Source organism: Phascolarctos cinereus, unplaced genomic scaffold (assembly GCF_003287225.1).
Source record: "Phascolarctos cinereus isolate Bilbo 61053 unplaced genomic scaffold, phaCin_HiC Scaffold_5;HRSCAF=322, whole genome shotgun sequence".
NCBI classification, from domain to species: domain Eukaryota; kingdom Metazoa; phylum Chordata; class Mammalia; order Diprotodontia; family Phascolarctidae; genus Phascolarctos; species Phascolarctos cinereus.
The window spans coordinates 461,269,508-461,293,459 of record NW_027555958.1 but is presented as its reverse complement, the minus strand read 5'-3'; the positions used below and the strand labels follow the sequence as shown (position 1 = coordinate 461,293,459).

The following is a 23,952-nucleotide window of genomic DNA, read 5'->3' as shown; positions in this document are numbered from 1 at the left end:
GATACCTTCGAGTGCTTCCCAGGCCAGCATCTATTCAGGACGCCTTTGGGAATGGTCCACCCAGTGCAGCCATTCCTCCTGCCCCCCCCCACACACACTTTAAGTCCCACCTGGGTCACTAGCTGCATGGCTTCAGGCAAGTGGCTTAACCTCTCTCTTGGTGTCAGTTCCAGACCTACAGAATGAAGTCGGACCAGATAGCCTCGAAGGTGCCATCTGCTCTACAGCTTTGATCCTAAGATTCCCCACCCCAAAATGGGGCGCACCCCCCACCCCGCTGTAAGCACAGGGCTAACCTTTCTGCAGTCCTGCGGGGCGTGGAGAGGGGGGAGGGGTGGTGTAGCCTAATCCCCAGCAGCTCACCCCAGCAACGGGCTCCCGCGTCCTTAGCAACCTGGAAGTGGGGCGGGACGAGGGGCGGTCTCTGCCGAGTCCTCTGAATCTCTGCGCCTGATTGGTCCACACCTCTTCTCTTACGTTTACCTCCAGGGCTCTAGTCCCTTTGACTCCACCTTCCTACCTGGCTGCAACTTCTCTAGGGGACCCAGTGGAACCCTCTCCTCTCTGAGCATCCTGGGCGCCAAGACCTGCATAGGTAAGCGTCTGGAGATCCAGGGTACCCCCCCCCCCCTTGGTGCAGGGGAAGAGCTGAGACTCTGGGGAATTTCTGTGCTTAACCTTTTTCAGTGGAGACGCAGCTTAGCTCAGAGAGCCAGCCAGAACCAGAGGGGCCTGGGCTCACATAAAACAGCAATCCAATGGTAGGGGATTTTCCTGAGGAAATGAGTGGTCTGGACCAAGAAAACCTCTGGAGAGGGTCATCTCCTGGGAACAACCAGCCAGCTCCTGGCTTTCTGCACTTCTCCTCCACAGCTCCTACCAAAGTTCTAAAGTTACTCCCGGGTTTAAAGGCATTCTACTCTATAATCCAGGCCTCCTGCGTTCCTGGATGTTCCATGAAAAAAAAAAAAAAGATACTCCATCTGGAGGCTCCAGGCATTTTCTCTGGCTGTCTCCCCCACCCCCATGCTTAGAAGGCTTTCCCTCCCCAACTCTGACTGCTGACCTCCCTGACTTCCTTTGAGTCCCAACTAAAATTCCACCTTCTACAAGAAGTCTTCCCCACCCCCTCTTAATTCCAGTGCCTTCCCTTAGTTCCTATTTATCCTGCATATAACTTGTTTGTATATATTTATTTGCTGCTTGTCTCCCCCATTACATTGTGAGCTCCTTGAGGGCAGGGACTGCCTTTTATCTCTTTAAATATCCCCAGTCCTTACCACAGTGCCAGGCACACAGTAGGTAGTTAATAAATGTTTATCTATTGGTTGATATGGGACCAGGTGCTAGGCAAGAAGGGGACTGGCGGGCAAGGGGAAGGGGGAGAGGAGGAAGAGTGAGACACACACATAAATCTATCCTTTCTGTGCCTGAAACAAACAAACAAAACACTTTAAAAGAAAGCTGAAACCACTTCAGAGAGACCCAAGCCTAGTATTGTCGACCTTGAATCATAGTTTTAAATCTGGAAAAGACTTTAAGAGGTTGTATAGTGAAAGCCTCCCTCTTTTCATAGAGGAGGAAACTAAGGACCATTGAGGTTGGGGCTTGGCAAAGTCACCAGGTAGTAAGTGGGAGAGGCAGTATTTGAACTCAGGCCTTCTGCCTCTAAAGGAAGGGTTCTTTCCACTCACTACACCCTACCACAAGAGTTGCTCAGTGAACACTAGATGGTTTGGAAATTAGAAGGAACCAGATTAAAATGGAAAGAATGTGAGATTTGAAGTCAATGCACCTGAATCCAAAGCAAAGTTCTTCTGCTTACTATCTCTATAATTTTGGTCAAGATGTTGAACTCTTGGACCTTCAGTATCTTCTTCAGCAAAATGTTGGAATAGATGACCTCTATATTTCCTTCCAGTTTCAAATCTTGTGACTCTATGATTCAGTGTTGGCAGTATCTGGCCAGTCTGTTCCCGGGTCTCCCTTTGCTGGTATTGACTTTGCTTTAATGTTTGTTTAGGAACAGGCAGGGTAGATTTATGAATCTTCCCCTACCCACTCCCCACCCCTACCCAGTCTTATTTCCTGGTTACAAAAAACTTTCAAAGAGCCTTTAGTGTCTCTAAAGTGACTCTAAAGTTCTGCTGGTCTTGTCCCTTCCTTTTATACTTAAAGGAAGAGAGTTCTAGAATGGTCATGGTCACATGGCTAGTAGGCATCAGAGGCAAGATTTGAACCTAGATCCTTCCGAGTCCTAGTTTGTCTCTTTCTTTATGTGAAACATCAGACAGATTCTCTGTCTTGCACATAATAGTTAATAAATATATTTTTTTAAATAAATGAAATGAATTAGCATCGTGGATTGAGATCTGGGAGGGACTTCATATCATCCCTAGCCCTGGCCTCTCTTTTTCCATAGGTGGAAGCAAAAACCCAGAGGGAAGTAAATTGCCCAAGGCTATATACACAAGTAGTATGGAGCTCAGCTGGTATTTGAACCCAGCTCCTCTGATTCCAAATTCTGCTTCTTCCATTCCAACAGGCTTTGGATGGCCTTAGACAAAAAAGAGACAGACTTCTCTCTTTGAATTATGCAAGTAACCCCAGCTTCCTTCTTTGCAGTGGAGAGAAAGCAGCCTTGCCATAGCCCTTGGGAAGCCCTGAAGCTCCAGACTGCAGATTTCCAAGGGCAGGGCTGTAGGTGCCTAGTGGGGACATTCCAGAAAGTCATGTCTTCTTCTTGGGACACCCCCTATCGGAGGGCTCCAATGCCTGAGACTGTGGTGAAAATTATTGGGAGTAAACATTACCGATTCCTGGTGGAAAAGCCGAAGACGTAAGTTGGAAGTTTGAAATATGCTTCCGTTAGGCCTGAACTTAATAATGAGTTGTTCATACTTTGGAGGAAATGAGAAAGGAGTCTTCAAATATAGATAGATAGAGATACACTCAGAGAGATAAATATAGATATAATACACTATATAGATATAATGTATAGAAATATCTAAAGATATAGATATGCTCATATCTACATATTTATCTATCTATATGAGTGTGCCTCTATCTATCTATCTGTCTGTCTGTCTTTGTGCAGTTTTAATGTATTAAAGCAATGAAAGCTTAAAACTAGACTAAACAATTTAGGCCTGTTGGATAACCTGGGAATGCCATTCATGGAAAATCCAACCAGTGACATGAAACTGTGTCTCCTCAATAGTTTGGAAAGGGGCAGGTGGAAGGAGAGAGGAAAAGGGGAGGGATCAGAGGGGAGGGATTCTTAATATTTTTCATTTTTATAATTCCCCAAACTTCATGGAAGTACTCTTTTCATGATATGTCAGGTTAACACAAAGAGACTGGAAACAGGAAGGGGGCAGGTTGTGAAGGCCTTTGTATGCTAAACAAAGGATTTGAGATTTGGTCACTGGAGTTTATTGAGTATTGGGGGTAGGGGACATGCTATGGTCAGACCTGCATTTTTTTCTTTTATGTATTTATAAACATTCTTCTACCCCTAATTTTGATCTTGAGGTATACGCCTACATTCCTATTCTCTTAGAGAATAGGGACTGGACCTATTATTTCGTTGGTATGTGAGCTCTCAGATAAGGAAACTCCCTCTATCAATGCAGGTTGGCACCTTCTCTGCTACTTTCCATCTTAGAGAGATGCCTAGAGCACCAAGTGGTTAAGTGACTTGCCTGGGGTCACACAGTGAGTATCCTTCAGATATAGTCCTTGAACTCTGGTCCTCCTGGTTTCAAGGCCAGTTCTCTTTCCACCATACTATGTGGCCATTTGTTCCAAGAAGCAGATATTATTAAACTCCTGGACTTGATATAACTAGCAACGATGTCATCTACAAAAAGAAGCATCTGCAGAGCTTCACCATCCACAGGAAACACCCCCCCCCCCTTAAACTTGGACTCTCTAGTGGATATCCTCTGTCACTCCAGGAACTAAGGATATACATATACCAAGAATGAAACAATTCTTTTTTTTTACAATTAGCAATTTTTAAGAAATCTATTTATTTTTAACATTCTTTTAAAACATCTTTTAAGTTCCAAATTATTTTTTTCCCTTTTGTTCCTCCCCTACCCACTGAGAAGACAAACAGTAGGATAAGCAATAATAATGCAAAACATTTCCATGTTAGCCATGTCACACCAAAACAAAAGAAGAAAAACAAAGAAAGTGAGAAAAACTATGCTTCAGTTTGTACTCCAAATTAATCAGTTATTTCTCTAGAGGTGAATGGCATTTTTCATCATGAGTCCTTTGGAATTGTTTTGGATCATTGTCTTGATCAGATTAGCTAAGTCATTCATGGTCTATCATCATTATAATATTGCTGTTATTGTATCCAATGATCTCCTGGTTCTGCTCACTTCACTTTGCATCCATTTATGTAGGTCTTGCCATGTGTTTCTGCAACCGTCCCCCTCATTATTCTTAATTATGGCTGTCCCCTAAAGATCTGTTCAGTATATTCTCTTTACTTTCTCACTTGGTGGACTCATCAGCTCAAATAAATTACTTTGTTATTTCTATATATTTGTGACACGTTGAGCTTGCCATCCAGATGAAATTACCCAGTAAGCTACTGTTGATATGCCACTGGAGCTCAGAAGAGAGACTAGCACTGGATATATAGATCTGTGAATCAACTACATAGAGATGATTGAACCTCAGAGGGCAGGCTTATAGTCCTTCATGGTCTCTACACTCAAATACTCTCCAGGTTGGGTTTCTGTCTCCTCCTTCTAGACTATAAGGCCAGTGTAGGCAGGGGGCCATGAGGCTAAGAATTGAATCCAGGTCATACATTAATAGAATCATAGAGTTAGAGCTCCAGAGGACTTCAGAAGTCATCTACTTCAGCCTCCTCTTGTTATAAGGGAAAAGTGACCAGGAGAATTTAAGTGATTTGTCCAAGGTCACATAGTTAGTATAAGCCCAGGATTGTTTAACATATGTTGACTCCAAAAAAAAAAGGTCATCAATGTTTTCTTGTTCTGCCTATAGTAGGTACCTAGTAAATGTTAGTTGAATTTTGTTTAAGATACATTTAAAAAATATTTTTAAGAGTTACAATGGGAAAAATGTACTCATTTTTATTTTCAAGCAATTTTTCCTGAAGGTCACCCCCTTCTTGTAGATAAGAAAACTAAAAAGCTGAGTAGATAGATATATTGTTTAAGAACTCCTAGAAAATCTATGTCACAGTCAAGTTAACTTGGTCTCCTCCCAGTTCCTGCCCTTGGAATTTTATTTTTTCTACCTCATCATGTGTAGCATGGTCTCTAAGGCTACTCTCCCAACCCCTACTGAACTAACCCCTAGAGGATGACTGGCTATTTATACTCTCAGGATTCTAGGGATAACCTTGAAAGATTAGTGGTGGTTGTTTTCTTACACTATAACTCATGTGCCCCTATTGATGTGCTCTCCCCATTATCACATTATATCAACTAACCAGTTAGACTTAACTAGCTTTTAGAATCATGTATTTAATAAGGTGATACAGTAATAAAAATTAGTACAATGCATCCCCCCAAACAAGAGGCTTATTTTCCCACAAGTACACATTGAATCCAAGAGAAACTGGGTTTATGCTTAGATAATCCATAAGGCAAAGTGGTAAGTTATAGCTCTTGGTTGCTGGAAGTCATTTTTCCCCTTTGTAGGATCCTCATGAGCCTCTCCTGGTATTGCTTGTTTAGGGGTACTCAAAACTTCCTTTTTGAAAATTGTATCTAGTTTATTCTCAGTTCCAAAATAGCAGATGCTTCCATTCACCACCACTGTTCTGAGGATACTACCAGGATGGCCATTGGAAAGGCTGAAACCTTCCATCCTTTTAAGGTTCCCAAGGTCATCCTCTGTTAAAGGAGGAAGGAAGGTACAGAGATTCTCCTGTCTTCTCCTCCAAGTGATTCCCTCTTAGGACATAGCTCAAAATGTTCTTTATAGGCTTGCTTGCTACTGGAATTCCTGATCTCAAGCTAGCTTCCTCTTTTCATCCAAGCTCCACAGAGTATAATTAGCTCTTCAATATAATCACCTCTTCAACCAATGTCAGGATGACCTGACTCCAAGTGCAGCTCTCTGTCCACTGTACCATCTATATACCAGTGTTCTACTTGGGCCCAGAGGTCAAAACCAGGAGCAATGATTGGAAGTTGTTTATGAAGTTATGAGTAGATCCATCCCAAAGTATAAAGTGAGCTGCCTTAAGAAGCAGTGAGTCTGATCTGTTGAATAGATAAACAACATCAGCCACAGAATAAGCCTATATCAAGTAATGTCATGCTAGTGTCCTGTGATTAGTACTGATTATCCCTAGCTTTCTTTCTTCCTCTTTGCCATGCCTGTCAGATGATCACTGCTATTCACATAAAGAACCCTGAGGCACTGTGATCAAGTCCAGCCAAAAAGCTGTGTCAGGCTCTGTCCAAAGTGCTGAATATACAAAGAAAGGCATACACAGAGATTATTATATACACATATGTACATACATACACCTGTATGTGTATTTGTGTGTGTATATCCATCCACATATGCATGTATTTCTTTTTTTAAAGAAAGGATAGGTATTTAGATTATCTGTTATCCCATCCAAAAGACAGAAAGAACAACAGAATCCCAGAACTTGAGAATTAAAAAGAACGTCAGGGGCCAGTCCAAATCATACTTCAAAATGGAATCTCCACCAGGACACCACTGAGAAATGATCATCTGGCCTTTACTTAAAGACCTCCCTTGAGGGACACCCCACTATCTCTTAAAGCCACCCATTCCTTTTTCATAAGCCCTAATTTTTGAAGATTTTCTCATGACAAAAAGCCCTAATTGTCACTTTCACAGCTTCCACCCATGCCTTTTCATCCTTCTGTATGCTGAAATTAGATCCTAATTCCAGGCTTTGGCAGGAATACCATTCTTATTCCAGAAGGCACTGGGCGCATTAGTGGGGGCAATTAGAAATTGGTGACATAAGTGTCTGTCAAAGTTGGCAGACCTTTAAGGTGACATCTGGTGACCTTTTTGCTGCCCCCACCTAGACCTTTCCAAGTTTTAGGTTCCGTGAGGGGTGCCTCAGTCCTTTGCATGGATATAACCCACACTGCAGATAAGCAGTGCTAAAAAGGCTAATTTGCTGGAAGATTTGGGTCAGGCCCACCGTGGGCTGATGAACAGTTGGGCATGTCTCCTTTCTGAATCATCTGGCATCTTCATCATCCTCCTTCATCCCTCTTATCATTGGATGGCATATGACCAAGCCCTCTGTCCATTACTATGGAAAAGTTGGCTCTGTTTCTGTTTCCATCAGGTCTAGTTGTTGATTTTTTCATCTTTTGAAACTGTAATCATTACTTTTTATCAAGTTAGACATCAGCATACAGGCAGCAGCAATGAGAACTGTGATCTTGTGAAGAACACTGTGTGGTGTTCTCAAACTGATTGTTTTAATGGCAGACACACAAAGCTTCTGAGCTGGGGAGGCTTTTGCATGGTACCAGCGCCCACAATGCACCTCCCTCACTTTTTTTTTTAAAAGAGTGTCGTTGTTTTGAAACAGATTTTACTCTGAAGGTATAAAGGTGCTCATTTTGATGTGTGTGTGTGTGTGTGTGTGTGTGTGTGTGTGTGTGTGTGTGTGTGTGTTTTATTTTAATCACTGAGCAGCTCTCATTTGGCAGATGGGCATCTATGCCTCAGATTCTGGAGACCAACTTCTGACCTGAGATTCTTATTCAGAATTCTTCTTCCAAGGATGAGGGAAGGTGATGGGAAGAAAGGTACCATGCCCATCTCCTCTTTATCTAAACTACGGTGTTTCCGAGGCCTTCACCATAAAAAAAGAAGGCAAAGTTGTAAAGCCATTCTATAGTTCTGAGTAGCCCCCTAACTCCCACTGCCATTCAAAACTAGCCTCTCTCTCCCCAACAAGGCTCTAGGGGTACCCTTGAGGGATTGGGAGGGTACTTCTCTAATGCCAACTGCCTCAAGCCCCCACTCTGATTTTTTTTATCTAGTGTAAACCACCAGTGATTATTGCCTCAGTTTTATTTAACCAATCAAAAATCAAATTAGCTTTTGCAAAGGGATATTTAGATGTAGCAAGAACAGAAGTTACACAGGATTCAGAGTCAAGGGATCAGTACTGATTTAAGTCTTCTCTCTGATAGTTTACTATATATGTGACCTTGGACACGTCACTTAGCCTCTGTTGCCCTAAATTTCCTTATATTTGGAAAATGAGGGTCCCAAACTAAGTGCCTCTAAAGTTTTTTTTTTCCTAATTCTTAATCTGTTATCTTCTGACCTGCTGGGTAAAAGGCATTGCAGGCCCAAGAAAGCTAAGACAAAAACTCCTTCTCTCAAAAAACTTTCTGTCTAGTAGCAGGGAGGAGTCATGCACATAATTAATGAGTCAACAAGATTTCTTCAGTTCTCACTCTGTGTCAGGGACTATATTTCTAGCTGGGAAAAAAAATTGATACAGTCCCTGCCCTCAGAGAGCTCACTTTCTTTTGGGGGAATCAACATGTACACAAACGGGTAAATACAAAATAAATTCAAGATAACTGTGGAGGAGGAAGACATTAGCAGCTGGAGGGACCAGGGAAAATGTGATTTAGGATATGGAATTTGAGTTGTGCCTTGGAGGAAGCTAAAGATGCCAAGGTGAAAAGGTGAAGGAGGACATTTCTGGTATAAATAACTAGAATACATATTGGAACCTGAAAAGTGTACTGAAGCTGTCCAGAGTATGAGGAAAAATAAAGTGAGGGATTTGAGAAGAGAGAGATCCTTCCCAGCTTCAAGGAGTCAGGGAAAGCTTCCCAGAGGAGACACCCTTTGAGCTTTGAGTGTTAGTAAGGAGTTGGAAAGCTTGAGGATAGTCTGAGTATGGTATTACCTGGCCCTATCCTGTTCAGTTCTATGATTTTAAGAGAATAGTTAAAGTGTTATGTACAGGGGCAATATAACTTGATTTATCTGAAAAATAGCATGCTTCAGTCTGTATTTAATCACTATTTCTTTGGAGGCAGATAGTATGTATGCTTCATCAGGAGTCCTTTGGGATTGTCTTGGATCATTGTATTGCTAAGAATAGCTAAGTCATTTCACAGTTCTTCACTGAACAATGTTGTTATTGTATATAAATAACATTTTCTTGTTCTGTTAACTTCACTATGCATCCATTCACGTAAGTCTTTCCAGGTTTTTCTAAAATCATCCTGCTTGTCATTTCTTATAGCACGATAGTATTCCATTGCAATCATATAACATGGCTTATTTAGCCATTCCCCAGGTGATTGGCATCCCTTTGATTTCAAATTCTTAGCCACCATAAAAAGAACTGCTTTAAATATTTTTGTACAAATAGGTCCTCCCCCACTCTTTTTTATATATCTTTGGGATATACACCCTGCAGTGGTATTGAGGGAACAAAGGATATGCACAGGTTTATATCCCTTTGGACATAGTTTCACATTTCTCTCTAGAATGGTTGGATCAGTTCACAACTCCACCAACAGGGCATTAGTGTCCCAGTTTTGTCACATGCCCTCCAACAGCCAACATTTTTCTTTTGTGTCATATTAAAAAATCTGATAGGTGTGAGGTGGTACCTCAGAGTTGTTTAAATTTGCACTTCTCTAATCAATAGTGAAGCAACACAACTTTAAAAGAGGATGGCCTGAAAGAATGTGCCTTATTTATTTGCTTATTTACTTCTTTACTTAATATTTTAAACTTAAACAAATAAAACTATCATTTATGTGGTACTTAAAGGTATACAACTTTTACAAATTTTTTTTACAAATTTTTTTACAAAATATTTTTACAAATTCTTTACACATTTTTGTAAATATTTTACAAATATTATCTTATTTCCCAACACAATAATCCTGGGAGATAGGTGCCATTATTAACCCTATTTTACAGATGAGGAAACTGAGGCAGATAGAGGGGAAGTGACGTGCCCAGAGTCAGCTGGTAAATGTGTGAGGCTCGATTGGAATTCAAGTTTTCCTGACTTGGATTCTATTCCCTGTGGCACCTACCTGGGCTTCCTGGGTTCAAGTCCACTACTCCATCTGCTATGCCTCTGATAGGATGGTATTGATTGTGCAGAGCCTTGAATAGTAGTTTACAGTTTATTCAGTAAGCAAGTGAGAGTCAATGGAGATCTCTGAGCAGAGGAGCACCACGCTGAGTTCTTCATAGAAGGAAAGTCAGCCTGGCAAAAACCAAGCAGACCTCTCCTGAGTCTAGCCCTCCATGAACTCAATAAACGCTTGTTGATCGATTAATTAACTTAACGGTGTCCCATTGCTGGTCTCAGGATTTTCAATTTCATTGCAACAATTCCACTGTGTAACTTATTTTGAATAAGGTTTTGAAATCTGAAAAATCATTCTTTTGTTATTTTTAAAGGGTTAGCTTGTGTTTTTAAGTGTGCTTTAAAAAACATCTTGGGACCAAGGTGTTATTATGAGAATATATCTTTGGCCTCTTAATGGGTAGCAGTTACATTCAATTTACAGAAATTCACTTTACAGCCAACTTTCCCAGAATACACCTTTTCCTGTAAAGGGGGGGGGGTGGCATGGTATTGGTTTACCGATGGGATTTCTGAATCTGACATGAAACTGTGATATACTACAGTTAATAATAATAAGAATTATTATTATTCTAATAGTTCATATTTACATAGCACCTCAAGGTTTACAAGTCAAGCATTGTATGCTTTAGTGAGTTATGTGAGTGCGGCCTGGTATGAAATCTGTTTATTAGGTGTAGGGCAGTGGAAAGATTATCAGACTTCATGTCAAAAGATCTGGGTTCCATTCTCTTCCTTGCTATGTGACCCTGAGTAAGTCATTAGAGCAGTTAAATGTTTCCTCACATCTATAAAGCAAGAATAATAGCATTTGCTCCGCTTACCTCATTAGGTTATTTCTAGGTGAACTCTTTCTACAAAAAGCTATAGAAATGTGATTTATTATTAGCAGGCGGCATTCCATATAAGGAAGAAAAAAGCCACATTTTTACTTACCCTGGTCTTCCTAATGAAGGGGTAGGCACTTCTGGCTCAAGGGGTATTCTCCCCTTCTCATTTCAGCCCAAGGGGAGAGAGTCTGAGGGAAATGCCCAGCTTGGAAAATAGCAAGGAAGGAGAGCTGGGGAGAGGGCCAAATACCAGTAATGTCTTAACTTTCTCCCTTCTCCTGTTACAAAGATTGCTAATAACTTCTAGGCTTTTAATGAAGAAATATAATTCCTCTTTACAAATCTATGTTGACTGACACTTTACTGGAAATGACAAGAAACAGGTAAAAAGGTTTCTTTCTTTCTTTTTCTTCCTTCCTTCCTTCCTTCCTTCCTTCCTTCCTTCCTTCCTTCCTTCCTTCCTTCCTTCCTTCCTTCCTTCCTTCCTTCCTTCCTTCCTTTCCTTCCCTTTCCTTTTTTCTCCCTTTTTATTTCTTTCCTTCTCTTTTCTCTTTCTTTCCTTCTTTTTTCCTTTTCTCTCCCCCTCTATCATTCTTTCTCTCTCCTTCCTTCTTTCTTTTTCTTCCTTTCTTTCTTTCTTTCTTTCTTTCTTTCTTTCTTTCTTTCTTTCTTTCTTTCTTTCTTTCCTTCCTTCCTTCCTTCCTTCCTTCCTTCCTTCCTTCCTTCCTTCCTTCTTTCATTCTTTTTTTCTCTCTTCCTTCTATTTGTTTTTGTTTTTTATAAATTAAAAGTTTGTTGTGAGAAGATAGTAATGTGACCTGTCTGCAAGGTCAATGGTCCACAGAGCAAATGACAACTGTTTATTTCCCGAGGGCCCCCACGTCTTTTGACACTTCTCGTGGATGATATCTTCCTTGTGTTCTTCAGGGCAGTATATACTTAGCCATCCTTTTTGCTTGTTCAAGGTCACTGATGTCCTCTCTCAGTCAGGTGAAGGAGAACACAACCACCAAAGCTCAGCCTGAGCTGGGGCCATTGGTACCCCAGCATGGAAGGCAGTTCGGGGAAAATCCCCCAGCTCTTAACAGTCCTGCTGATCCCAAAGTCCAATTCAGCCCTGATTGCAGAGAGCGGAACAAAGGTGGAAAGGAAGAAGACAAACCTGGCCTCGTAGGAGCAGGCAGTGGTGTGAGTAATTAAAACAATGATTTCCTTTTGACTTGTTCTTGAGCCTCTGATAAGGGAAAGGAATGGAAACCGGCAAGATGGCCGTGGAAATGGATGTATCCAGGTTCATTTGTGGGATCACAGGATTCAAAGCTGGGAAAGATTGAGAGAAATTCTAATCCAAACTCTTCATTTGTAGGTGTAAGGAGGTCGAGTGACTCCATCAGATCAAGGGATCATACATTTAGAGTGAGAAAACTACCCCATAAATTTAGAGCTCAGAGCATTCCTCATTGTTTTATAAATGAAGGAACCGAGGCCTAGAGACAAAGGCTGCCTCCCTGAGACCATATGGAAAAGAGCCTAGGCTTGTAGAGAGAGGGTAGGAAGGGACCTCAGAGACCAACTAGGCCAACTTTTACAGAGAAGGAAACTGAGGCCTGGGAAGCAGAAGTTGCACAGGTGGTAAGTGTAAGAGGTTTGGATTAGAACTCAGGTTCTCCACCTCCATTGCCAGGGCTCTTTCCAATACACCTGGTTGATTCACAGAAGTCTGGAGAGGTTAATTGACAGGTTAAAAGACAGGACTGAAAATGTGCAACGAAATGAAATGTGACTTCCTCTAGCCTCCAGGTTTGGGACCAAATGGCTTTACTTTTAATAATCCATCTTAGCATCAAAAAACAAATGAGCAAATAATTCAGAGTAAGGCCCCAACACTTCACCCGTGCCTAATCGTACCTGATCTCGGACCAGAGCAGGATGGAGCTTGGTTAGTACCTCTACAGACAGTACCTGGAAGTAATACCAGGTGCTGGAGGTTTAGGTGAGGAAAGGGGGTGGAAAGGTCTGGGAAAGTCTGGGAAAGGTAGTCATGTGGAAAGGATATGAAAACCAAAGCCAAAAGTCAAAGCCCTCCCTCGAGGATTTTAGATCCTGAGAATGAGTCTGCATTGATAGAGTGCCAGGCTGGCCAACCTTCTGAAGGCCCTTCATTGTCTTCTTCTTCTTTACTTTTTCCTCCTTTTAAGGAGAGATGTGGAATCAAGATTGCTACAGAGAAAATCAAGCAACCAAGCACTTCACATTTATAAGGGGCAATCATGTGCCCTGGCACTACACCAACCCCTGAGAATACCCAGAGAGGTGAAAGACGGTACCTGCCCTTGAGGAGCTTATGATCTAATGATCCATCCTCTTAGTTTACTTTGACGCTGAATAAATACCTGGCACAGTCCTCTAACCATCATTAAAACAACTTACATTTGCATGATGCTTTGAGGTTGACCAAGTGATGCCCTCCAAGAAGCCCTGAAAGTTAGGTAATGCAGGTATCATCCCCATCTCACAGATGAGGAAACCAAGGCTCAGAGAGGGATCCAGGGGATGAGAGAATTATTAGTCCGTCAAGCCAAAAAACAAGGATTTATTAAGTGTCTATTCTATGCCAAGCTCTGTGTTAAGCACTGGAGGTACAAAGAAAAAAGTGAAGCAGACCTCTTCTTCAAGGAACTTCCATTTGTTACATTTGTATTACATTGTATTATGTCATGTCATGTCATGTCATATATAATATCATATACTATATTATATGAAATCACATATCATATAAAATCATATATCATCTTATATTGCATTATTGTGTTGTGTTGTATTATATAATATTATAATATATTGTATTATGTCATATTACATCACAGCTCTAGAAGTAGAAGAGACCTTAGAGTTCATCTGCTTAAGCCCCTCATTTACTATAACAAACATCAATATTAATAACACTATAATCATCTACATAGAACTTCAAGGTTTGCAAAATGTTATCTCATTTGTGCCTCACAATAACCATAGAAAGTAGGTATAATTATTATGTCCATTTTACAGATAAGGAAACTGAGGCTTAGAGAGGTTACATGACTTGCCCAGGATCACATAGCTACTAAGTGTCTGAGGCATGTTTTGAATCAAGGTCTCTGTGACTACAAGCTCAGCCTTCCATCCACCCTGTTAACTAGCTCCAATGTAATGAAAATAGTACAGGACAAAGTTACATAGTAGACAAAATGTGGATATCAGAGTCAAACACACTTGAGGTCAAGTCCTGCTGCCAAAACATACAGACTGTGGCTCTGGGCAAATCTCTCAACCTCCACTGTCCTAGGCAACTCTGTAAGATCATAAATTGCAGAATAGTGGCCAATCAGCTCAAGTAGTGGGAGTTTTCTCTTTAGGACTTCCTATACCAGTGAGGTCTCAGATCCAGAATCAAAGACAGGTGTGTGTGTGTGTGTGTGTGTGTGTGTGTGTGTATGTATGGTGTATGTGTGTGTGTATGTGTGGTGGGTGTGTGTGTGTGTGTGTGTGTGTGTGTGTGTGTGTGTGTGAATACTTTGACCCTAAAGCTATTGCAGGTCATAGAGAGTAAGAAAGCAACGGGAGCCACCATTTGAATCGGTTCTCCTGCCTCTTGCTACCTTGCATTTTCTCTAGCTGTCTTCTGAGCCTGTAGTGCGCTCCCCCCTCATTTCCATCACCTGGTTTCCCTGGCTTCCTTGAGTCCCAGCTACAATCTCCCTTGTACAGAAAACCTTTTTCTATATATATACCCCTAGTGCCTTGTCTCTGTTAATTACCTCATATTTATCCTGTATGTATCTTATTTGTACGTGTCTGTTTGCTTGGTGTGTCCTCCATTAGATTATAAGCTCCTTGAGGGCAGGGATTATCTTTTGCCTTTTTGTACCCCCCCCCCCAGTGCTTAACACAGTGCCTGGCACAGAGTATGTGCTTAATAAGTGTTTATGGACTTACTGACTTTCAAGACTTTGGACAAGTGTCTTAATGTCCCCTGAACTTGGTTTTCTCATCTGTGAAATGGGATGATTGAACTAAACAGATTCAGGGGTCCCTTCTAGCTCTATTTCTGACTGATAATCATGTGGTTCTATGACTACAAAGACAGAGGATCATAGAATATAGGCTGACATCTGGCAAAGTCCAACCCCCTCATTTTACATAAAGGAAAACTGAGGCCAAGAGAGGAGTGACTTGCTCAAGGTCACACAGAAGTAAGTAGTAGAGACAGGATCTGAACGCCGTTCCTCTGACTCCTAATTAAGATTGAGGGAGAGGGCAATTATGCAACATGGCAGAGAAAGGTGAGAAAATGCAGACTAGGAGGACAGAGTTCAGGAAATGAAGACTATCAATATTGTCATTGAACAGGATAGGAGGGTGTCTAAGCACAGAGCCCCATCAAGTCTTCCCTCTCTTGTTGTTCCTAAGGCTCTTCTGAACAAGTGTAGAGGGTCAGGGAAATGACTTATCCACCCTCACACATCTGGAAAGTGGCAGAGCAGGTCTAGAACCCAGGCCCCCTGACTGTGAGGTGAAGAGCTCTCTCTGCAATGCCCCCTTGTCATCTACTTCTCTGGGTTGTGACAGAGGCTCCCTGCCTCCTCCCACAGAGCCTGGCATGTTTTGAGCTCCAGGGGTCCTTGCACAAGGCTTGGCAGTGCTGACATTGAGCCCGCATACAAAGCCAGCCTCAGTGTGATGCAGGGCAAACTCACTAATTAGCTTTGTCTGTGGGCAACCCTGGTGACGGTCCACCAGATGGCAGGCACAGTTGTCTGGGACAGGAGGTGAAGGCATCGTGTGTGGGGCCCTCATTACCACTATTGGGAAGCAGGAGAAGGCATCTCGCTAGAATTAAAGATGTGAAGAAATCACAAAAAAAAAGCATTCCAAACCCAGCTCACTTATGCTTGCTAAATCAGCATTGCCTAGGCTGGGTTTAGGGTGGTGGAGCTCAGTCCCTGAAATTTTTCAAATAAGGACTCCAGATGATGGATGATCTTCCTTGAAGGGTATCTGTGATGCTTTCTGGGATTTAGAAAGGCACTCTGAAGATTTTTCATTAGATGTGAAAGCATCATTAGAGTTTTGCAAACTGATTCATAGAATGTTAAAGCTAGGTGGAATCTTACCACAAAGGATGTCACAGCTGGGAGGAACCTTGGACCATAGAATGTTGGAACTGAGTAGGGCTTTGGACAGGGAACTCAAAACCCACTATGAAATAGTCACAGCTCCAAAGAAGCTTAAGATTCATTTTGACGTTGGACTTGATGACCCCAAAGGGCTTTTCCAGACTCAAACCTATCATCCTTATGACCTATATGATTTTGGATCTCCCCTGTTTGTGCTAGATGCCCTGAAGTCACAGAGTCCTCTGACTGAATGGCCCCAAGGTAAGAAACACACCTGATATGAATCTCGATGCCAAGGCTACAAATTTGCAGCCAGGAAGGTGCATTTAAAAAGACATGAACTCACCTCTTTTCTTCTGCTGTTGTCTTTTCTCTGTCAGATTCTAAAATGGGCAAATGCTCAGTGTAGCTCCGTGCCCTCAGGAGACCAGTCGCTGTCCTATCTTCATGGCCTCCCCAAACCCAGCCCAATAGACTGTACCTTGGAACACATGTCTAGAAATGGTCCAGGTGGGCTTGAGGTATCTACATTGGAGTGGGAATATTTTATGGTTATGGAGCAGGAAAGCAAACGTAGAGAATACAGGTAGAAGGTGTAAATCATAGGAACATAGAAGGGCTGAGAAGTCATCAACTCTAAGTTCCTTGCTTTATTTTATTTATTAAATGGTTTTAAATGCTTTTTGCTTTTATATCACAGGTATTTATAGATTGACCTCTCCCTATCCCCACCCCACCTCTCATGACCTTCTTGCTTCATCTCCTAACACCATCCATTTTCACCAGCTGTCCCCCATGCCTGAAATAATCCCTATCCTTCTATCCCCCTCCTGCCTCCTCCTAGTCTCAGTTCATATCCAACCTTCTGTTAAAAGCCTTTCCCATTTTCTCTCAATGTTATTGCCTTCCCCCTGAGAATGCCTCCAATATACCCTGCATGTATCTGGTATCTTCATAATCATTTCCATGTTGTCTTCTCCCTCAGACTTTGAGCTCTTTAAGGCCAGGGACTATTTTTTGCCTTTCTTTGTATCTCTAGCATTTAGCACATTGCCTGGCATGTAGTAAGTGCTTAATAATTGCTTTTTGACTTGACTCACTCTCCCAAAGTAGCCCTGTCTTATAAAAAAAGAAAGTTGACCAAAACCAGCTGCCACAGCAGCAGCCACATTCTGCCCTGTACTCCCCCACCTCTCAAGGAAATGATGTAAGAGGCATTTTTTCATCTTTTTGGGGGCCAAGACGAGCTATCATAAGTGCACCACATTCAATTTTATTTTAGTGATCTTTTCATTTTTACTGTTGTAGTCACTGTATATATTATTCTCCTGTTTCTGCTCTGTATCAATTCATTCAAATCCTACCACTCTTACTTTGTCTGGACCTGTGATTTCAGCAGTCCGGTGCCTTTTCATGTTTCTATGTATTCCACCAATTAGTTGTTTCTTACAACACAGTTAATATCCCAGCAAACCAGTTTGGTTTTGCTACCACAAAAGGGCTCATATGAGGATTTTTTTTATACATGTGACCTTTATCTCTTGAGTATATGTGGAATCACTAGTTCAAAGGGAAGAAACTATTGTCTTTTTTTTTTTTAACCTAAAGAATTCCAACTTGATATTCAGAATGGTTGAACCAATCCACAACTCCATTAACTGTATTTTTCTTTTGGCTGATTTTGGACAGCCCCTCAAACATTAATTGTTTCTATTTTTGTCAGCTTATATGATTCGGTACATTCTTTTCATTTTACAAAGGGAGAAACTAAGACCCAGAGAGAAGTGCAAGGTCACACCTATAGCTAGCGGGAGAGCTGGCATTTAAGCTGGGTCTGCTGACTCTAAAAGGATGTAGGCTTTAAGGCACCACAGCATAATAGAGCAAGTTTTGGAGGTGAAATCAGTGAGATCTGAGTTCAAACCTCATGTCTTATATTCTCTAACTCTGTGACCATGGACATATCACCTTTCTTCTCTGAACTGCAGTTTCTTCATCTGTAAAATGGGGCTGATAACACTTTAATAACAAATAAGATCATGTCTGAAAAAAAGCTTTGCAAACTTTTCAGTGCTATGGAAATATTAGTCATTGTTATTACCTAACACTGGACTATATTATCTTTCATGATGGTGAACAGAGATCATAAACCATCGGCTGAATGATTCAGTGGGTTTCCCCAGACCAGTGCTTTTGCTGATTCTCCCAGTTTTTCTTACGGGACTGCTGCCTAGTCAGGGGCACGGGGAGAGGGGGTATGGGTGAGCAGAAAACAAATTTTGGGTAAGCAAATTTTGGTGCTTCACTCATCCTCATTATAGGAGCATGGTAGAGTCAGTATAATATTGGACTTGGGGTCAGAGGGCCAGGGTTCAGTTCTCTGATCCATCTATATGACCTTGCCCAAGTCAGTTCCTTTTCTTTGCTTTAGTTTTTTCACCCATAGAATGAATAGATTGATTGGATTATTGTAGAGACGATTCTGCTTCAGGTATGACCTAAGATCATAGAATAACAGATTTATTTCTGGGAGAGATGTTAGAGGCTGTTGAGTACAGTCCCCAATTCTGAGGCAACTCGGGCCCGGAGAAGTTGTGATCTCCCCAACGTTACACAGCCAGTAAGTTTCTGAACTCATCTTCCTGACTCCATCCAGGGATCTACAACATATTAGGTATCTACTGAGTTCCCTTGCAAGCTGAGAGTCTAGGAATTTGTGATTCTGTGACTAGCTCATATTTCAATCTGAAAGGAAATTTTTGGGCCATCTACTCCAACCCCCTTATTTTACAGATGAGGAAACCAAGGCACAAAAAATGGAAGTGACCTGCCTATGGAAAAAGTACATGGCAAAGCCGTGATTCAAACCTGAATCTTCAAGCTCCAAATCCAATTCTCTTCCCACTGCACCATGAGATAGTCTCCAATATCTTCTCCAGATTAACATCCTATAATTCTCTCAAATGGGAATAATATTCCTATCAGATAAAATAATATATGAGAAGAGCAGTGTAGGACACAAATAGCATCCCTTTTCATCCTTTTTCAGGATTTTAGCCAGATGGTGGTGGGTAAAAACACATCAGAGAATTCCTAGGTCAATTTTGACAACCTCTAGCATTTCCCAGGGCAGGTTAGAACTCTCAGGTTTATGAGAGAGGGGCTCATCTAGAACCTATGCTTGACCTAGAACCAGCTCATTTGCCTGAATCAGAATTATTCATTCATTCACTCAGTAAACATGTGTTTGTTAAACATGAAGAGCACTGAATTAGGCACTGTGAGAGATCCAAAGTTTTGATAAATGCAATCCCTGCCTTTTTCAATCTTACTTTCTAATAGGGGGAATGAAGCATAAATATGAAAAGCTGTAATGTATATTAAATTATACACAGATTTGAGATGGTATGAATTTTAGGGTTAGAATTTTTTCTGTGGTATGAGGGGAAGGACATTACCAACAGAGTGGATCAAAGAAGGTATCATGGAGGAGGTGGTATCTGAAATAAACTTGAAAATATGACTAGAAAGTCAGTAGGTGAAGAAGGAAGCAGTTTCCTCGTGAAGTATCTATGGTCTGATTCCATGTGCCCAGGTCCAGTGGTTCAGCCACCATCCTGCTGCCAGAGTGAGATTCTTGGAGCTCAGGGCTAATGAGGTCAGTCCCTCCTGAAATAAACTGCAGTGGCTCCCTATTCCCTCCAGGATCAAATGTCAACACCTCTGTTTGGCACTTTAGGTCTTACATCAAGTCGTCCCCATGTACCTTTTCACATTTACTAGACATTACTTTCTTTCATGCTGTGGGCTAACCAAACCACTTTCCTTCCTCTTCTTCAGACATAATAGCCCATCTCCATACCTTTGCACAAGCTGCCCCCCTTCCCCGTCCCGTGCCCGGGATGCTGTCTCCCTTCACCTTAGAATCCCTAGCTTCCTGCCAAGCTCAGTTCAAGTGCTGCCTTCTGCGTGTGAGGCTTTTCCTGATCCCTTCAGCTATCACTGCTCCCTCCTCTCATCCCCCAAGAAATCAACTCAAATTTATTTTGTATGTATTTAGGACACCCTTACATGTGTATATCACACCACCCATCCCCTAAAAAGCATTTATGAAGAGCTTCCTATCTATGAGGCACTAGGCTAAGCATTGGGGAAACAAAAACAGGGAAGACAGCTCATTCCCTCCAGCAGCTCACTGTCTGTTATTTTGCTTAGTGGAATGTAAGCACCCTGAGGGCAGGGTCTTTATCTTTGCACATCATGCCCAACATATAATAAGTGCATGTTAATTGACTGATTGGTTTTAGGAGCCCATAAACTATTCTGACTTTCAAATAATGGACCAAATGTACAAATAAATATTGCTACCCACTCTGGTGGCCACTGGTTACTCTCTTTGTAGCTGAGTTGTCTCTTCAGTCAATCAACCAATGAACGGTTATTAAGCACCTGCCATGTATCAGGCACTGTGCTAAGTGCTGGGGATACAAAAAGAGGCAGATGACAGCCCCTGTATTCAAGGAGCTCACACTCTATTGGGGGATGCAACCTGCAAAGAAATGCATGCAAAGAAAGTTATGTTCAGGATAAATAGAAAATTATCAGAGGGAAGGCATTTGAATTAAGGGGTTGAGGGAGGCTTCCTGTAGGAGGTGGATTTTAGCTGGGACTTGAAGGCAGCTAGGGAAGTCCATAGTTGGAGTGGAGGAGGGTGAGCGGCCCAGGTACGGGGGAGGGGCAGCTGGAGAGAATGCACAGAGCTGAGAGATGGAGGGTGTTGGAAGAGGAATAGCCAGGAGTCACTGTATCCAAGAGTATGTTGGGGAGGAAGATATGAAAAGATTGGAATATAGGTGGAGGCAGATGGCTCTTAGTTGGGTGGGTATCAGTGAGCTCGAGACCTGCCTATAATTAGCTACAGAACATAAAGCTCATGCCTACTCACAGTATTCCATCCACCAGTCAGCAAAGAGGAGGCCCAATCATACAGAGCACCAAATAAAAAAAAATGCTTTCATGGATTGAGTTTTTCAAATTTATCTGTGGTATGTTTTCATTTATTTATTTGTTTGTTTGTTTATTTATTTGTTTGGTTTTTGTTTATTTATTTATTTATTTTTGGTCTTTCTCAGAGCCTTGGTCTGAGGTCAAGCGAAGACGAGTCTCTTCTGGCCATAGTTGGAAGAGAATTCAAGGTGCATCCTCCAAGTTATGATTTGCTGGACAATCTGGAAAAGGAATTGAAGGTCCTGGATCCCATCTCTTCTGGACTTCTTCTTCAGTCCCAGCTGAGCCGATTGCTAGTAAAGCATGAGGTCCCTCTTCAGTTGCCCACTGTCAAGCTACTTTTCCAGAGGTTCACTCAGACCAGATACTCAGAACTGGTATGGCTAGCTTAATCTGATAGTGGGGGTGGGGAGAGAAAATTAACCTTTCACTTTTTAAAGTAGGCATGGGTCAGTGAGAAGTCTTTCCCAGTCCTTAACTCCAGAGCTTTCCCTCTGAGATGGCCCCCAGTTGATCTTGGATATAGCTTTGTTTGCATGGTGACTCCTCCATTAGATAATAAGTTTCTTGAAGGCAGGAAGCATGTTTTTGCCTTTCTTTTTATCTCCAGTTTAGCAGAGTACCTGACTCATAATTTTATTGTTGCGAGGTTGTTTGGTCGTGTGTCTGACCCTTTGTGACCCCACGGACCACAGCACGCCAGGCCCTTCTGTTCTACACTATCTTTCTAAGTCCATCCAAGCTCACGTTCTTTGTTTCCATGAGAGTATTTATGCATCATCCTCTGTCATCTCCTCCTTTTGCCTTCAATCTGTCCCACCATCGGTGGTTTTTTTCCCATGAGTCCCATCATCTCATTTTGTGACCAAAGTATTTCAGTTTCAGTATTTGACCTTCCAGTGAACGGCCTGAATTAATTTCTTTAAGCATTGACCACTTTGATCTCCTTGCTGCCCAAGGGACTCTCAAAAGTATTCACCAGCAACACATTTCAAGAGCATCAATTCTGTGGTGCTCAGCTTTCCTTAGTGTCCAACTCTCATAGCCTTATGTTGATACTGGAAAAATAATAGAGAGCTTTGGTTATACGGTCCTTTGCTGGCAAGGTGATGGTCTCTGCTCTTCAGTATGCTGTGCAGATTTGCCATAGCTTTCCTTTCAATGAACAAGTGTCTTTTAATTTCATGGCTGTAGTCACCATCTGCAGTGATCTTTGAGCCCAAGAATATAAAATCTAACACTGCTTCTATTTCTTCTCCCTCTATTTACTAGGAAGTGATGAAACCAGTTGCCAAGATCTTACGTTTCTTTCTTTTTTTTTTTGATGGCACATAATAAGTGCTTAATAAATGTTATTCACCTGATTAACTGTTTGATTTTCTCCACCTAACCAGTGGAGGTTTAATGTGGAATCAGGAGACTTGCATTTGAATTCTGCCTAACACGTTCATAGTTGTACAGCTTTAAAGGCAGAAGGCATTACACAGAACATCTTGCCCAACTCCCCTCATTTTATAGATGAGGAAGCTAAGTAAGACCAGTTAGGTTGAAGGCTTTGCTTAAGGCAGAGATTCAGAACCTTTTTGTGACTTGGGTCTCTTTGGCAGTTTGGCAAAGCCTGTGGAAGGAAGCCTTATCAGAATCATGGTTTTAACTAGTATATCTATCTATCTATCTACCTACATCTACATAGATATGTAGCTATAAATTGATATGTGTGTGTGTGTGTGTGTGTGTGTGTGTGTGTGTGTGTGTGTATGTAAAACCACAGGATTATTAGTCTAGGAGTAGAAGGGAAAGAGGAAAGTTAGGCCCAGAGACTTTAAATGAATAGCACAAGGTTACACAAGTAGTAATTTTCAGAAGTAGGATTTGAACCCAGATCCTCTGAATGTACTGTATCACACTACCTGTGATGACTTACTAAATATGTTACTATTTACTTAATACAATAAGACACAATATTAATTAAATATCTAGGCAGCTAGGTGGGGCCATAGTGCACAGAGCACCCCGCCTGAAGTTAGGATGACACATCTTCATGAGTTCAAATCTCACCTGAGGCACATACTAGCTGTGTGACCCTAGACAAGTCATTTAACTCTGTTTGCCTGAGTTTCCTCATTTGTAAAATGAGCTGAAGAAGGACATGGCAAACCACTCCAATATCTTTGCCAACAACAAAATGAAACAAAACCCAAATGGGGTCATGAGGAGTTGGACACAACTGAAAAATGACTGTATCCTGGGCACTGAAGGCTAAGGAATCCCTGCCCTCCAAGAGCTGACAGTCTACTAGGAAGCCAAGAAACCTATAATATGTGCTCTTACATGCTAAGTATGAAATACACTGCTCTGAAAAGTCTGTGAAGGAAAGGTCATCACCAACAGGAGAAAATCAGGGAAGGCTTTCTGTAGGAGGTGGTCTCTAAGTTGACTTTTAAAAGAAAGTTTGGGGCCAGGTAGATGGCACAGTGGATAAAGCTCCAGCCTTGGAGTAAGGAGGATCTGAGTTCAAATTTGGCCTCAGACACATGACACTTACTGTGTGACCCTGAGCAAGTCAGTTAACCCCGATTGCCTCACCAAAAAAAAAAAAGTTTAAATTCAGGAAGCCAACTTCATCTCCTACAGCCCCATTTTTTCCCTTCTCTGAAATGAGACTTAGGATATATGCATCACTTTCCTTATAGGAATTGGGAACGATGAGCTTTGGGAGCCTAAAAGTTTCTTAATAGTATTGTCTTTAATGCTAATGATGATGACAATTGAAAGGCACGAGAGGTTTAAATCTCCTTGGGAAATGGCTTTTGTCATA

The 23,952-nt window shown here is 41.7% G+C and overlaps 1 protein-coding gene across 3 annotated transcripts in view; it reads left to right on the top strand.

Annotated features, from left to right (window-relative positions):
* Window positions 1-515: 515 nt before the first annotated feature.
* CUNH1orf87 (chromosome unknown C1orf87 homolog) overlaps window positions 516-23,952 on the top strand; it is a 61,413-nt gene continuing 37,976 nt past the window's right edge. Inside the window, exons 1-5 of one of the 3 annotated variants that reach the window (XM_020993162.2) lie at window positions 516-595; window positions 2,626-2,839; window positions 11,958-12,159; window positions 16,508-16,648; window positions 21,260-21,511. In XM_020993162.2, coding sequence (XP_020848821.1) covers window positions 2,733-2,839; window positions 11,958-12,159; window positions 16,508-16,648; window positions 21,260-21,511 — 702 coding nt within the window. In that variant the 5' untranslated portion in view covers window positions 516-595; window positions 2,626-2,732. Of the gene's footprint in view, window positions 596-2,625; window positions 2,840-11,936; window positions 12,160-16,507; window positions 16,649-21,259; window positions 21,512-23,952 lie in introns of all 3 variants that reach the window. The other 2 variants (XM_020993155.2, XM_020993164.2) reach the window with 2 other exon arrangements.